The sequence below is a fragment of the Phoxinus phoxinus genome (assembly GCF_949152265.1).
Source record: "Phoxinus phoxinus genome assembly, chromosome: 13".
NCBI lineage: Eukaryota > Metazoa > Chordata > Actinopteri > Cypriniformes > Leuciscidae > Phoxinus > Phoxinus phoxinus.
The window spans coordinates 12,418,302-12,436,206 of NC_136888.1; the positions used below are offsets into that span (position 1 = coordinate 12,418,302).

Sequence of the window (17,905 nt, forward strand, 5' to 3'; positions counted from 1 at the left end):
CAATATGTAAAGTGACAGTACCGACAACTACCCCTGATTTTTCTAATTTCTCATCATCTTTGCTCATCAAAAATGTATTGTATTAATGTCTCATACATATCAAATTATATCAACTCCTCTTTCGATCCCGAAAATGGTGTGAAACGTGCGCTAAGAGTTCACGGTCAAATACAGGCGACTGGCGCGCGAGCCCTGAACCGTTGCGTCTTTCCCTGTAGTATACGTGTCACGTTCCTTCTCGGCAAGCAGGAAAGTGGGCAGCCGAGGGTCCTTGGCTGTCTCTCCCTCTCATCCTCTCCTGAATATAAATCTGTCGGAGAGCTCCATAAATCCATTACATGGGCCGGCAGATGCTGCTCTGGCAGGCTCGCCTTGACGAGGGACTCTCTAACCTCAACCCTGTGCTCCTGTCAAACGTTCAGCTACATCCGAGGCACTAGAATACTATTAATCAGGCGCTTCATAGATTTTCTTACAGCAGTGCTTTCTGTCTTCATAATATACTGGGTGATATTAAGCAAAAGGGGCATATGGGGCACATTCACAAGACGTTTACGAGATGAACGGTCAATTGTATGACAGAGTGAGTTTTGTTTGGTTAAATCATGCAGTGTGTAATTCACATAATTCAACATTTTGAACACATTCGAATTGGAATCGATATCGGTGGATGCAATTATTGACTCGGGCAAGAGAAAGAGAAACAATCCTAACTAGGGCTGCACGATATTGGAAAAAAATTACATTGCGATATTTTTTTCCCCAACGATATATATTGCGATATTGAGAGCCATAACTCCAGGCTAAAGACAATAATTGCCATTCCATGATATTAATAATTTCACTAATAAGCAAGCTTCATTACAAGTGACAAAAAGGGTCACTTAATATTTTATTCCAAAATTAGAACATTTCTGTAAACACAAAAGCAGAACACATTTTTAAATAAAACAGCAGCTTTACACCAACCCCCTGATTGGTTTACAACAATATAACTTAAAATAAATATATTTTTTATAAAACAACTTAAGCATTTTGGTTCACATTCTTTTAAGTCAACTTTTCTTAGCCAAAGTGCCAAAGTAAAACTGTTGATGTTGGTCATCATAATCATATGAAATAAACAAAATGATATAAAACTTTAATAGCCTATATTTTGTATTAAATCTTCTAAACAGATTAGACAACATTTTTCTGTAAACAGAAAATCCGAACACATTTAAACAGCAGCTTTACACCATACCACCTGTCAGCGTCGCCGCTCCCGTCAAGAGCTGAGGGAGCACCAAAAAAATAGCCTAATGAAAAATAAATAATTCTAATGCCGATATTATTTCAGTATAGAAATACAGACATCCCGGAAGTTCCGGGAGTCTCCCGCATATTGATAGCGGCTGATGCCCGCGAATTAGTTCAAATCTCCGGAATCTAGAGCGAGCGCGCCCGCGAGACAGAGACTGTGCTCCAAACCGCGCAGAGAGAGCAAGAGACCGCGCGCGTGCCTCATGAAGCGCATTTAATATCTCCCGCTGGTGCTACTGTACTGTGCTACTACCCTTCACATCGCATGTTCCGACGATGTGACTATCGCTCACTCGCACATCGCGATGTCGATGTTAAAATCGAATATCGTTCAGCCCTAATCCTAACCTAAATTTGCTGCGGCTGCGTTTGGGAGGGGTGCCGCGCATTTATTCTGACGCCCAGGTGTAAACGAGTGATAACACTGATTTATCGAAGCGGTCTCTGAATAACAGCAGGGCTGAAATTGCAAGGATACAAAAGTACAATTGTGCCGTTCTGTTGTTGTGGATAGAAACTGCACAGAGGAGAAGGACTCATAAACCTGGAACTGCGGAGGATGGGGTTGCCATGGGAACCTACCATGGAGACGGGGGTTGTGGAAGGAGGCGGGGCCGTGGCGGAGGGGGCGAGATGGCTGCTCCTGCTGATCTGGGTCGACTTGGCATTCTGCACAGGAAACGCATCAGCAGTCTGGAAGGACATGGATCGAGATGGAGAGACTTGGTAGCAAACTACAAAATTAAGTTTGGGACTACACATATAAGCAGAAGACACTGAATGATTAAATGCTACGTTTTAGCACCAGAGGCAAATTGTGATACCTATATAGCACTTTTTTTTAACACAAAATGGCCAAAATTATAGGATATTGCTGGCAGGCACATAACAGAGTGCAATGTGAGTGACATTCCATTAAAACAGGCCAGACGGTGAGACTGGTGACTTGGCTGCCTCAGTTCGAGCGAGAGAGAGAAAGAGAGAGAAAGAGAAAGAGAAAGAGAAAGAAAAAGAAAAAGAGAGAGAGAGAGAGAGAGAGAGAGAGAGAGAGAGAGAGAGAGAGAGAGAGAGAGAGAGAGAGAGAGAGAGAGAGAGAGAGAGAGAGAGAGAGAGAGAGAGAGAGAGAGAGAGAGAGAGAGAGACTCTGACAGCGGCCAAAGAGCATTCAAATCCTGCATCCTCAATTATATGCTAATGTGTCATTTGCTGTATGTTACATTATTCTGGGCTGATGGAATTTTTCAGCCGCAAAAGACGTGCCTGGAAACTCAATGGCTTATTGGGAGAGCGAGGGTGACAGTAATGGATGGAAACAGGCAGTGGCACATTTGGTAAGAACGAAGAGACGCTGTAATTTGTTAGTGTGGGTGGCAAAGGTGAAAAAATTGGTGTCTGGTCAGTGAGCCACGAATGTCTCGGATCCGTGTCTCGCTTGATTTCATCAGTGGTCCCTCTACAATTAGATTAACTCGATCCGGAGCTCAACACTTGGACTGTCATTGGCCCTCTTTAAATGACCAGAAAGTAACCCTGCTGATCAATGGCAAGAGTTGGACAGGGCGTATGCTTGTGTATTTATTGTCCAGTAGACAGTAGAAATTTGTCCACTGGTAGAGATTTTGGCTGGACCATTTATAGCAGTAGAGAAAAAATTACTTGAGTAGGATGGATGGATGGATGGATATTTTTTAGATATAATTTTAGGTATTTTTGTACTAGGTGGGTGCTGGACACTGTATTTCATGTATGTGTAAATGAGGATAGCAAAATAAAGTAAACTGTGACATTATACCCAAAAAGTCTTCATACAGTGGACTACCAGTAAAAATACTGCCAATGCAACATTTTTACACCACAGACTGAACAAAATGAAGCATTGCTTGGTAATTGGTTGACCTAAATTGGTATTATCTAATTGTGTACTTAAATTAAACAGCTGACAGATATTCAACCTAATTCATTTGTGAGACAGTCTAACAGAAGGTATGGGCAAAACCAGTGAAATATCAACTAATTTGATAACTCTGAGTTCTTACTGAGTAAACAATTGCGGAATAAACTGTGAGTAATGTGAGAAATGTTGAAGGCGTCTGAATAAATTTTGATTTGACTGTATATAGATAGACAGATAGACAGACGGAAAGATGGACGAGGCTATTTTTTCTGGATGCTACAAAATCCACATGAGAAAAGCCAAATTTTTTGCCATCGAGCTGTTTGAGAGTATTGACAAATTAGTAGAAGACAGCCATTTCAAGTTTTAATTGGTTTGGCCAAGACTGATAATGTCACTGCATAGATCCATTCTAGTAACTAAACCAAAAGCTAGGACTATCAGAGTGTGAAATTTAGCATAGATTTCTGAAGCTCTCACCTGCAGTAGACTCCTCATCTCATTTTTAATCTGCCCCAGATCCAGCAGCATCTGATTGGCTCTTTGCACGGCCGAGCTGGACGACCGCCACATGTGTATGTTCTCCTTGGTTCTCCTGTTCGTTCTGTGGCTTCATGAAAGCTGCTTCTTCTGGTTGTGCACTTCTAGTAAGAGCAGCAGATGCTTTAGGTGGCATCTGGCTTGTCCTGAAAAAAATAAATGCACCAAGGTGTCAAATTTCTTACATTAGGTGCAATCATGCAAGAAGCCAAATTATGTACACTTTCCAGTATGCTATCCTTGATCAAACTAGCAATGCTTTAAACCAAAATTTAAATCTGCTTGTCCGACGTTAAAGCTGATAACACAATTCAATTAAATTTCAATTTCAATTTGAGAACTGACACAAGGTACGACGCGAACACTTGGAAACCAGGCGATGGCGATCTCATGGATATCTAAAAATTTCACATTAGTATTATTCGATGTACTGCACTGTGAATTACCATACAGAGTTCAGCTGAAGGACACTGAGGTCATCCACCAGTGATGTTCACCTTATTCATCAGAGGATGAGCGCGCACCCTGAAACACTGCCGGAGGACGTCCGCTAATCTGCCCTATGCTCGCACTTCCCGCAGTCTGTCTGAACGGCTCAGCGTTTACACCACATTTCACACGAGCAGCATAAGGCGTAAAACCCGAATCACCTCAGATTGAAGCTGAAATGTGTATTTATACTGGCACATCTGCGCGCTGTAATGAAGGGGCCTGAGGGCCCTCAGCTGAAGGGGTTCATCGGGTTCCAGCCAAGGGCTTTTAGTCTGGACTGTTTTCACAGTCTTAGGTTGCCAGTCAATCTAACGTTACTGCAAAGGCCATTTCTCCAACACTACAGTGCTTGTCTAATGTTGAGGCTATTAATCACCTGGAGACGGGTTCCGTTTGCCAAGATCATGCTAACCAATTTGAAATGATACAAATGACACTTTTCAGGCAGATCACACCTACTTTCCTTGACATACTGGAAGCAAAAGAGGTATGCATTTAAACAGGATGTTAAAGTCTGGCGAAGGTTTGCAAATTTTATGGGGTGAATTTCACCAAAACATGCCAGTCATACTTCAGCTCAAAATGTATGTATTTCATGTAAATAAAACAACGCTTATATTTATGTTCAGAATTTTTGCATTATCACATTATTGTTAGATAATTAAGTGCATGTTCTGCCAAATTCTCTATTCAACAACATTGAATACAAAAATGTTAATAATATAATATTTAAATATATATATGGCACTCTTGGCACACCATGTGCCCTAAGAATATAAATTAATTATTTTAATTTATGGGTGACATGTCACCTGGACATGTCCCTCAAAATTGTTAAGATTCAGGCCATGAAATTCTTCCCATCTGAAAAGGCAGGATCAGTGTTGGTCTGAGAGATAAATGTCGTCCTGTGGGTTAATATGGGTTTCGTGTTTCCCTGATTGCTTTTCCCCACAGGTTGGCTCTTATCTCCTTGGACAGGCTTTTTTTCCTCTTTTTTTTGTTTTTTTTTAAGGCTTCTTGTTCTCTTTTAAAGTCCCGGGGAGAAAGGAAACCTGTCATGTGAGAATGCACACCGAGGAAAATAAAGTGCTGAGCTTGATTACTTTATTTAGAGAGAGAAGCTGGTGGCACAACAAAGAGGAGGAGAAAATTCAAACAAAGAGGAAATGGCAAAGAAATACAAAGCGTGATAAAAATGAAAAGGGACGAGCAGGAAACTGGAACAAGCGAGAAAATGAAATGAGATACAGAGAGACAAAGAGATAGCGAGGGAGGGACAGAAACTGCTTCCCAGAGCTGCCTTCAAAACAAAGGTCAGAGCTGAAAGACAGACAGTGTCCAGTCTCAAGGGCCGGGCACATGGTGTGCAAAGAGTGCCGTCCGACGCCAGCCTTCTCATACCATATTTCTGAGGCTTGCAGTACGAAGCGGTTAATAAGCATCTACACGCTTGCTTTCATCAACACTCCGACGCACACAGTAACGTGTCTATTTACTCCACTTCACACACAGAGCGCCATTCATTCTGCCTGCGCACAAAGAACAGAAGGCAGAAGAATCTCAGGCAATTATGCATCGCAGGCACTGAGAGCGTGTTAGAGAAAACTGTGCAGGAAAGCAAGTTTAATCTTGCCATGTGCGATATATACAGGACCCTGAGATGCTATCGACGTTTATTAATGGAATCAATCCCTTTATTCATAGATTTAAAGAGAATAAGAAACATTTGCGGTGCTTTTAACTTTCATAATGTGATTTATCAATTAGAATTTGACTGGATTACCAAGGCAAAAATTAATATTACTGTTGCTCATACACAGATTTGAACAAACCTCTTAAGTGCAATACTTAAATGATATGATACCTAAAACCGTGTGGCTTGTTCAGGAGAGCGATACGACTTCAGATTTTCACTTGTTAAAATATTTTTACCTGATAAAACAGAACAGCAAAGGGGGCACAGAATCGCTTCTGAAGTGGCATTAAGGTGTCTTTCCGATGCCTTTACACAATCTATATAGATATAATGTTGCTCACAAGTGGCATAAATACATTCACACAGCAATTAGAACTGTTTTCTTTGAAAATAGTGATTGAGGAGAGTTGGAGCTCTGGCTTTTATGCATTAAAGATGCATTGCGTCTTTACACAATATTCTGAGAAGGCACAAAGCATTTTTAACTTTAAGCTGTGTAAAGATGTATTGAATGAAGGACCAGAGACATATCTAGTGACTAGAATATCATACACACTTGTGCTAGTAAGTAAAAACCGAACAACCGCCCATAATACCATAACAACCACATAGCAATGCACTGGAAAATATCCACAACACCTAGCATTGTGGTGGCGAGTTATACAGGGCGACACACAGAAAAAATAATAATAAAATCTAAACACGAGCTGTCATATTCTATGATTTCTTCTAAAGAGTGTGTGAAATACAGACTGAACTGATGTCAAAACATCCCACCGCTGTATGCCCTGATGATAGGGTGAGGGTAAAGGGGATTGCAGTGAAGTACAGGAGCCGTACATTCACGTTGTTTCCACACACATTCAGGATAATGTTTTTATCTGTCATGTGTATGTTGCGGTGTTTAGTAATTCTGAATGGATCCGTGTACTGTAGTATATGCAGTCAAGTCAAGTTTTTTTGACCACCATGTGGTCCTGTTTGGTATTGCAACTCGTCTAAAATGTAAACAAGCGCTTTGCTGTTGCACTGTAAACATACTAAACACTATGAATTCTGAAAAGTTGTTTTTCTGTAAAGTTTTTTTTTTTTTCATGTGTGCTTTGGTGTGCGTACATTAATTATATGGACTCCTTATATCATTTGGTTATTAGGAGTCACTTTGGAGTCTCCAGGTGTCCTTTTTTGGGAAGGCATCTAAATTGACTAAATTTACTAACTTTTTTTTTTTTTTTTTAATCTTGCAGAAAATACAGTTTTGTGAGAATCACCCTTCAATCTGATGGTTTACTTTGCTGGATATAGCAAATGATGACAAAATGAACACGTTAAACAAGATAAATGGTGAATGCTTGCTTAATTTCACAATAAAGGTGCAAAGTAAAAATAAATTATAAATTCTACATTTATTATTAAAAAATAGAAATAAACTTAAAATAAATTGAAGTTAAAGAAAAATAAAATAAATGTAAAAAATAAAAAGCACTAAAATCAAAAACACAGAGACAAATTATGTATAAAAGGATATAAGCTGAATGAATGAATACGGTTCAATAAGTGAGGAAAAGTGCAGCATAGCCAGACAAACCAGATGTGAAACAACCAAACCAGGCCAGTCTCTAGCGGTCTATGAAATGTACAATGCAATAAAAACAAAACTTGATTTCACCCTGCATTCATCCTGAATTACTGACACTCGACACTTCCAAACATCACAAGTCTAGTAAATTGTCCTTAAATGATGGATATGATACAGACGAAACATCCGAAATCTCTCAAGGTTAGCCGTCTGATGTTGGAAAGCCTGTGTTAACCCGAGACAGTGTTGTGTTTGATCCACTGCTTGGCAACAGACGCACAACAGGCAGATGCATTAGACATCCGTCTCATCAGAGCAGCCTTTCTGTCCCCAGGTTTCATTTACTGACAGGAAGCCAGGGAAGGAAACAGGTGCTTTTTTTGTGCCTTTTAGGAGCTTGGCGATAAATAAACATGAAGGCGAGAGCAGTGCTGCATGGGGCGGCAGTTGTCCTGATGTATTCCGCACAGCACACTTCCCTCAATCAGCCTTAAGATGCCACAAAAGGAGCTAATCCATTTGAAGAGGAAGATGTCGGGCTTTTTTGATCTCGCTCAAATTGATTAGGGCGTAGATACGGAAAGGCAGGGAAGGAGAACGCCCTGCTAGAGGTCACGCGATGCTAATGTCTCCTTCAACGAACAGCGCGGATATTTCTGAGCTACAAACTGTGGCGTTTAATGAGTGCCCGTGTTTATGTCGAGGATTCATTCTAAAAATGAGCACGGATGTCCTTTTGATGCACTGCCAGATGAAATATGGATTTTTTTTCTCTCCTGTCATAGTCATTTGAGGGTTGTTTGTGTGCCAATATGAAAACATAATCAATAGGTGACACCTGTCATATCGTCGGGCGTAATAGTTACACATTTAGAATATTTCTCAACTTGAACATCGACTTTCTGTCAGCTGCAAGAGGAAAAGAGCGTTTTATCAACGTGTGCCACATTTTCGGTTTATCGTCTAGATAGACATCACCCAAGGTTTAACTCGATGAAACATTCAAACTCAAGCTTGGAGAATCACTCTTTCTGTGGACTTCATTATCCAAAAGCTGCAAAGATTTGTACCAAAAATAGAACAAAGAACGAAAAAGAAGATGTTTTCCCCGTCTGTCCAATCAGAGCACTCCGTATCTGGCTTCATTTGTCTGTCACAGCAGATCTGGAGCAGGAACGAAAGGGGAAAAACCTCTTTCTGAATAGGTGAAAGGAGATGGGAAAGCAGAGGGTGGAGGAAGGACGAGGTTTCCCACTGTTCTCACCTCAATTACTCAGGAAAAGGCAACAGTGGGATGCAGTAATGTGGAGGGAGGAAACGGTGTGCGCTTCAAACGTGTGGTCTGGTGAAGAGATATCATTTGTGTGAGGAAGAGTGAAATGTCAGGGGCAGGTGGGTTATTCACTGTGCCGAGGTGCACCTCATGCAGAGCCAGGGAGACCTGGGTAACAAAAAACCAGCAGGGTTTCTGACTGCTGACTATATCTGTAAAGGTGACCGCGCACTGTTTCAATGACAGACATAATCGTTATTTAACAAAATAGCCAATTAAACACAACTTTCCACACCAAGACTATACTTATACTTAACATACTGCAAAAACAAGTATGAGTAGTATAATAGTATGCATCCAAACTCATGTAGCCGTCCTCTTCTAGTCTATAGTTTGGGATGCATACTACTATACTACTCATTCTTATGCAGTATGTATAATCTAATAGGTTGCATCAAGGCATACAATTGCATACTGTATACAATATACATACTGCAAAAATAGTATGCATTCCAAAATCATATAGCCTATAAGAGAAACATATAAGACTATACATATGTACATAAGACTATAAATACGGTTAAAAAAAAGTCTTAGTATGGTAGTATGCATCCAAACACCTATAGTCTAGAAGAGGAATATCCAAGACTATACTCACATAACCCTTACTCAAAATGTTTAATTAGCATGATGGTATGCATCTAAACCCACACAGTCTAGAAGAGGAAGACTATATCCAAGACTATACATATCCACATAAGAGTATTCAAACTGCATACTGCAACAATAGTATGAGTAGTATGCATCCAAACCCACAGTCTAGAAGACGACTATATTTAAGACTATCCATATGCACTTTACATACTGCAAAAAGTAAATATTTGTATGCATTTAAACTCATATATCCTAAAAGAGAAAGATAATATATAATACTATACTATACATATGCACATGAGACTACATATTTTGCAGGGGGAAAAAAATTGTATGCAAAATGCACCCAAACCAGACAATATCCAAGACATGCTGTATGCACATAACACTATACCCACTGAAAAATTTGTATTAGTATGGTAGTATGCATCCAAACCCACAGTCTAGAAGAGGAATACTATATCCAAGACTATACATATCCACATAAGAGTATTCACAAACTGCATACTGCAAAAATAGTATGAGAAGCATCCAATCCCACATATTCTAGAAGAGTATATTCCATATTCACCTGACAATACATAACGCAAAAAAAAAAAATAGTACTAGTAGCATGCATTCAAAACAATACAGTCTAGAAGAGAAAGACAATATCTAAGAGTATCCATATCCATATATAGGTTCGGAATGCATAATACTACTCTTTACTACTAATAATACTACTATTTTGCAGTATATATGTACTGCATACAATATTTGTATGGATTTCGAATGTTCAGAACGCTACTAAAGCACGTATCCTAAGTGATGAATGAACTACAAGCAATATCAATTGATATCAATCTAAAATTGTATTATTTGACTGATTAAATATATTTTTAGCCAAAAAAAAAAGAAGAAAAAGGATGCATATTAATTTCCAGACCCACACGGTGAATAAATGTCATAATGAGGTCATGTGACAAAAAAAGTATAATTAAGCATAAAACTGCTTGAAACATTAATCGCTAGTATTCTTTTCTGAGCAGTGTCGATACAATTGGTATGCAGCAGAACTAAAGCTTATGTATTTGTTTCTAATAAACGTAAAGCTGTTACAGAAACACACACACGTTTCTAATAAACGTAAAGCTGTTACAGTAACACACACACACACACACACACACAAACACACACACTACAGATAATTGTGGTTTAGAAGGGACCATTGCCTCTTACAAAAATCCACACAAGCATTCGAGCAACAGCACACGACTGTTTTTCTGTGCTGTACATTAGGCAACCGGACCCATCATCCATCATGCCGACCAGCGTCTGCACAGCTGCTGGGTAAATCCCCGCTCATCTAAATGTCATCTCACACACACAGACCCGACCATCGGCGGCTCTCTCCCAGACCAGCCGCAACAGATGTGGCCTCGGCCCATGCTATTTAAATCCGGCCACCTGATGCCCGAGGCTGCGAAGTGAAGCTCTGGCGGCACAGCATGGGTGAGCGCGGCTCATTCGCACACATTTATCATGATTTGTACAGGGTGCCCTGCTTCCTTTAACACTCTTCATCACATCCGATTTTCAGATGATTATGTTTTCAGATCGAGAATGAAGAGAACATGTGCTCTGCAATAGAGGCGCTGGATGAGAATACGATCAAATTATTACAGATATTATTTTTTAAATCTCACTATGCTCATCTTTATTAGGGCTGTCAATCAATTCAAATTTTGATCAAATTAATTATTAATAATATTCTGATTAATGAATTGCATTTGTTGAGAAAAACATCCAATTGATGATAATGCAAAGATATTACATAATGGATGTTGGTAAGCTTGGTTTGATGTTTTTAATTAAAAAAAATTATATTCACTAAATTAATAGGTTCAACTGACAGCCCTAATGTATACAGTCAAACCAAAATTTAGACACCGGATATAATTTTTTAATATTTTTTTAATAGTGGGTACAGGACACTATAGTTAATTTATGTAAGTGAGGATAGCAAAATAAAGTAAACTGTGACATATTATACCCACAAATTCTTAACACATTAAATGTATACAAATTTGGGACCAAAGATTATTCAGACACTTTGACCTCACCTGACCATGTTTTGCTTAAGTGTTTTGTTCTTTAATTGCTAAAGTGACCTTTTTACACCACAGACTGAACAAAATGAAACATTGCTTAGTAATTGGTTGACCTAAATTGGTATTATCTAATTGTGTAATTAAATTTAAAAGCTGACAGATATTCAATAACCCAATTCATTTGTGAGAGTCTAACAGAAGGATTGGGCAAAACCAGTGAAATATCAACTGATTTGAGTTGAGTTCTTGTCATATTTTATTACCGTTTTCGAAACTCTAGCGAATAAACTGTGATAATGTGAGAAATGTTGAAGGTGTCTGAATAAATGTTGGTTTGACTGTGTATTCTGCTATAATGGGAAACACTGAGGGTTAAAGACCTGACCGGTACATTGGACTCACTGTCAACTTCCATAGCGCAAAACTAGATGAAACGGGATATTCCGAATGGATATTTATTTCCTCTCCTCCACAGATAGTAAAGGAAATCTTAGAAGAAACCTAGAAATGTAATTTAAAAGCAATTTTACAGGACAGAACACAGTTGGGCCTGAAGGAGAGAACCAGAGATGAGGACAGTGCTGAATGCGACACCAGAATGATGAAACTCTCCTCTGAATTACTCCTCTTACAATCCCTTAAGGTTTCCGTCACACTGTGCGCACATAACTTGTGTTTTTCATGTTCTTCCAGAACAGACATTTTAACTTAGGCTGTTGTACAACGTCTAAAGCCAAAATCCTAGGCAGCCGTGCACCTCCAAAGAAAAAGAAATTACAACACATTTCCCATAAAAAAAGTAGTGAAAACTACAGTACTGTAGAAAAGTTTGGGGTCGGTAAGTCTTTTATGTTCACCAAGGCTTAATCAAAAATACAAGCATTATTTTGAACTATTATTACAATTTAAATAACCTAATCTCTATTTGAATATATTTTAAAACATAATTTATTCCTATGATATGATGGCTCTAATGAAATCAACTGTGTGCAGTTTTTAAAAGGCGAGCTAGATGTGTGAAATGACTCTTTATTTGTAATGACTATGTAAAGAGACACTTGCTTGTACTAAACAAATACCGCTAAATGATAAACTTGACGAACGTTTTAAATCAGACATTTACGAGGCTCTATTACAGATGCTGCTATATTAGGTAGCAAACTGTGTAGACTAACTACGCAACCACCAGTGTGTAATACAAAGACAAATGACAGAGAGTGAAAGTAACACGAGGGCCATTCAAAGCCAAGCAAACAGAAGGTTCAACAAATGGTTGTGTGGGATATTTAATGGCAAGAGTCTTCATGTGCAAATATAGTCCCTTCTCTCCAGTGTAATGTCAAGGCGGGGTGGATACCGTGACATTTCTGCGGGATCAAGGTCAGTGCAGGGGCTCCTTGCTGGTGCAGGGAGGGGTTGTCTTTCAGTAGTGGGTGACATTTAGACTGGAGTCCACTAATGTGGTGAAACTCCCCCTGGAAAAGGTCCGGCTACAGCAGGGAGAGGAGGGGAGAACACACACACGCAGTCTACTGAACGCAAACATCATTCGTGAACACACAACAACATATTTGCACAGTAAAATGTGCTAAAAAATTTCGCATTGCAACCAAAGACAACGAATTGTCAATTCAAACATATGCACAATAATAAAATGGAGATTTATTTTCCAGTGAAAGAACTAAAACCCTTTATGAAGTGTCCTTTCACAAGGCTGTTAAAGGGTTAGTTCACCCCAAAATGGAAATGATGTCATTAATTATTCACCCTCATGTCGTTCCAAACCCGTTAAGACTTTCGTTCATCTTCGGAACACAAATGAAGATCTTTTTGATGAAATCTGAGAGCTTTCTGTCCCTCTATTGAAAGCATGCAACTACCACTTTCAAGCTCTAGAAAGGTAGTAAAGACATCATTAAAGTAATTCATGTGACTCCAGTGGTTTAACCTCAATTTTCTGAAGCGACGTGAGTGTTTTGTTTGAGCAAAAAAATATTTACCACTTGATTTACAAAATATGAATCTCCAAAGCGTTTCCGCAACAACGTCTGCTCTCGTGACAACACAACACGCGTGTCATGGTGCTCTCGTAAACGCACGTCGGAGATTAATCATTTGTAAATAGAGTGGTAAATTATGTTTTTTTAAGCCCTCGCATTACTTCATTAAATTGAGGTTAACCACTGGAGTCACATGGATGGACAGTGGTCTGCATGGGCACCCTGACTGGATTGCGACTGCAGCCCCATAAGAAACAAACTGCGATGCACTGTGTATTCTGACACCTTTCTATCAGAACCAACATTAACTTCTTGAGCAATTTGAGCAGTAGCTCGTCTGTTGGACCGGACCACACGGGTCAGCCTTCGGTCCCCAAGTGCATCAATGAGCCTTGGCCGCCCATGACCCTGTCGCCGGTTTACCACTGTTCCTTGGACCACTTTTGATAGATACTGACAACTGCAGACTGGGAACACCCCACAAGAGCTGCAGTTTTGGAGATGCTCTGAAGTCGTCTAGCCATCACAATTTGGCCCTTGTCAAGCTCCCTCAAATTCTTACGCTCACCCATTTTTTAACACATCAACTTTGAGGACAAAATGTTCACTTGCTGCCTAAAGCCGGGTGCACACTGTACGATTGTGGCTACAATTTAGCCATCTACATTTTTTTTGCAAATCCTAAAAGATTCCTCTGATCCTATGCTGAAATCTGAAGTCTTTGATCGTTAGTTTGACATGTTCACCGACAGCCGATTCATGACCCTTCGATCAAATTTTACCTCCGATGAATTTCTGGTGTTGTCAGAAGACTTGACTCACAGTCCTGCAGTGTGACTTCAACGACGACTGCCAAAATTGTCTTCGCTTTTCAAGACATGACCAAGATGAACGTTAGAGATTTCTTTGTAGCCACCATTTCAATCCCGCGTATAATGCAGCTCACTGTGAACATAAGCACACTGTGTCATTGATTGATGATGTAAAACTTCGGACGAATTTTCGTGTGTGTGTACCTTTTGAACGCGTCTTTACTGTCGTACAGTCTGACATTAATGACAACTGAGATCCGACAGTGTGACATGGCTTACAGCGGCGATTATGTCCGTACAGTCTGACAAGGAACAATCATAAAGGACTATAATAAATCGCACAGTGTGCACCCGGCCTAAAATTTCCCACCCACTAACATGTGCCATGATAAAGAGACAATCAGTGTTATTCACTTCACCTGTCAATGGTCATAATGTTGTGCATGATCAGTGTATATAGATATAATTGATGGGAACTGAATAAAATAGCTTAACATTAAGGCATCAACAAAATAAAAAAATACTGAGCGACTACCAAAAATACCTTGAGCACCTTATTGTTAAAAACATACACTAAACGCACTAAAAGACGAATGATTGCACTAGCACAAAAGGTACTGCAATAACACCTGTGCGTGTGATAACAAATACAGCAATATTTATTTGCTCTAGGAGGGGACAATAATCTGATTGTAGTGCGTCCACAGACACAGCGCGCTCGACTGCATGTGAATGACTCCGGAGAAACGTGAGGGCTGGAACGGAACAAAGATATGCAGCCGCATTAGTATTCCGCTCACTGGCCTGCGTCCTGCCGGCCTTCCCAGCATTCTCCTCAGCGAACACATACGCTTGTTATTAAACTACATCCGCCCATCCAAACCATGCTTCCTCATTAATATTTATCTCACTTAATACAAAGCTCATGCATTTTTTGATTAACGTAAAGGTCTTTTTTCCCAAATAACAACCAGGGGCATGTGTGCAGGGTTCATGCATATTAATGCAAGCACATCCATATGCGTGTGTTTGTGTGTGTGTGTGTGTGGTGTTTGTTCTGGTGGCTGTCACTCTGACAAGCCGTCCGTCACTGCATACTGGCCTGCTGCGGACACACCACAGCGTCTCAACAGCAGGGCTGATGTATGGGCACTGGGAATGGACACATTGGAGCTAGTGAGGATGGAGCTAGTGAGGAACTGCATGATACCGTTAAAGTAAGTCAAATAACAAAGCTAATATAGTGAATAAAATCATAAAACAGCCATAAAGTAACAGAATAGTGATAATGTAAGGAATATCGTTCTACTTACTGCATACTGTGCCGTATGTAGGGTGGATTCAAGTAAATTTGTAATTGAAATGAAAGACAAAAAATCCAGTTCATCTAAATTCATCCTACTTTTTATTCATTTTAAAAGTAGTATGCGAAATAGTATGCAAGACGTTTTAAAGAGTAATATGCTACATTGTCACATGGTCTTACTACATTGGATGATTAATTCCAGCCAAGTGGTGGATTTTTAATCCAATTCCTTTGGGAAATCCATGCATGCAATTTGCATACTAAGCACTCTTTTACACTACTGTTTAAAAGTTCAAGGTCAGTAAGACTTTTTTTTACTTTTTTTTAATACTTTCAGCAATGATGCATTAAATTGATTAAGTGACAGTAAAGACTTTTATAATGTTACAAAAGATTTCTCTTTCAAATAAATACTGACCTTTTGAACTTTCTATTAATCAATGAATCATGAAAAAAGTGCGTCACGGTGTCCACACAAATATTAAGCAGCACAACTTTATCAACATTGATGATAATAATAAATGTTTCTTGAGCAGCCAGACAGCATATTAGAGTGATTTCTGAATGATCATGTGACACTGAAGAATGGAGTAATGCTGGAAATTCAGCTTTGCCATCACAGTAAAATGATACTTTCCAATATATTCAAATAGAAAACATTTAACAGACTGCAAGGGAAAGAATGGAGGAACAACATGTTCCTGAAGTTAGTGAAACATCACGAGAGAGAGAGAGTAAATACAGTGTCACAATGGAATTTCACTGTCGAAATAGAGTGAATTCAATAGAAATTCATGCGATTGGGAATTTCTCTTTCGGAAAGATTTTGTATAGGGTCCAAAACCCTTTTCACCTTAAAACACAAAGAAACAAAAATGAAGAACAGAGTTTGATCTTTCTTTTTAATGTGAGGGAACTGGTTCATTAAATGAAAGACATGTTGTTTTTGTATAAAGCCGTCTGCTGAGGAAACCAACCAACTGAATCTGACTGCGATGATTCATTCTCGTCTATCCCCTATAATTCTGCCTGTTGGCCTTTGTATTTTTTCTCATCATCTCAGCCGTTCTCCCTCACTGTAGTAGACAAACCCCCAACACACCCACATCCGTATGATCTCTCGTCTCGGCAAGGGGGATGCATTCGCCTTGTATTAACATACTTGGGCACGGGGGCGGCAGAGCCATTACCTAGCAACAGAGCCAGCTGTGATTGGCTGGTTCCATCAGACGTTAAAGGGGGTTTGGTTGGGGCTGAAATAGAAGGTTATTTTCTGCCCATGTCATCTCTGTTCGTCACATTGGAATGACACGCTAAGGGGCTCCTCCCCCCCCCACGGCCTGCCCCATTGACGGAAAGGGCAACAGACCGAAACGTCTCCCAGCAGCACTAAATACGGCAGTCAGACGCGCCACGTCAAAAAGACTGCAGCACTCATGAAAATATGATGTTACATCACACGCAGTCTTCACTATGTCAGATGAAATTTGGAGCGAATGCTTGCTGCAGACATGGAGTGACAACGAGGAATCTCATTAAAACATTTTTGTTACTGTGATAGTCAATTCCGACACCAAATTCATGCAGAGTAACTGATATCTACGGGACATACACGGTAGGGGGAGCTTAAGTAAACACCATTTTGACCCTAAAGTGGTCCATTTTCCTTTTGTTAAACTGGACACAGCTACGTAATGTGTTAATGTACAGTAAGCCATCCTGTGGCTTATTTTGCTATTATGACTGGCTAACTGTATATTGTGCTGTTTATTACATGCATTCATACCAAATTAATGGACATTAAAGGGATTGTGCACGTAAAAATTAACAGTGGAAAACAAAAGATTTCAGATGACTTTCAGTGTATTATATTGTACAAAAAAAAACATACCGGTATATATATATATATATATATTTTGTGTTACACATAAGAAAAGGTCATACAAGTTAGGAACAACACAAATAAATGATGGCAGATTTAAAACATTTGGGTGAACTATGTATTTAAGTTAAAGTTTTGTGAGAAGAAATATAATTGTTTGCCTGGGAAAACTTTCAGTTACACAGTATAGCAGTTCATTTACACTATTTAATGCATCCTTGCTAAATCTTAAAGTAATGATTTCTTTCAAAAAATAAAGCATCTTTCTGACCTCAAACTTTTGAACAGTAGTAAACAAAACATGTGACTGCTGAAGGCCAATCAGAATGGATTATTCTAGACAGCCATGTAAAATGGTAATAACTTTGCTCGTTTAAACATG

The 17,905-nt window shown here is 39.4% G+C and overlaps 1 protein-coding gene across 1 annotated transcript in view; it reads right to left on the minus strand.

Annotated features, from left to right (window-relative positions):
* kiaa0586 (KIAA0586 ortholog) overlaps nt 1-17,905 on the minus strand; it is a 116,579-nt gene that overhangs the window by 69,551 nt on the left and 29,123 nt on the right. Inside the window, 3 exon segments of the mRNA XM_079633871.1 lie at nt 1,885-1,995; nt 3,677-3,760; nt 3,762-3,882. Coding sequence (XP_079489997.1) covers nt 1,885-1,995; nt 3,677-3,760; nt 3,762-3,882 — 316 coding nt within the window.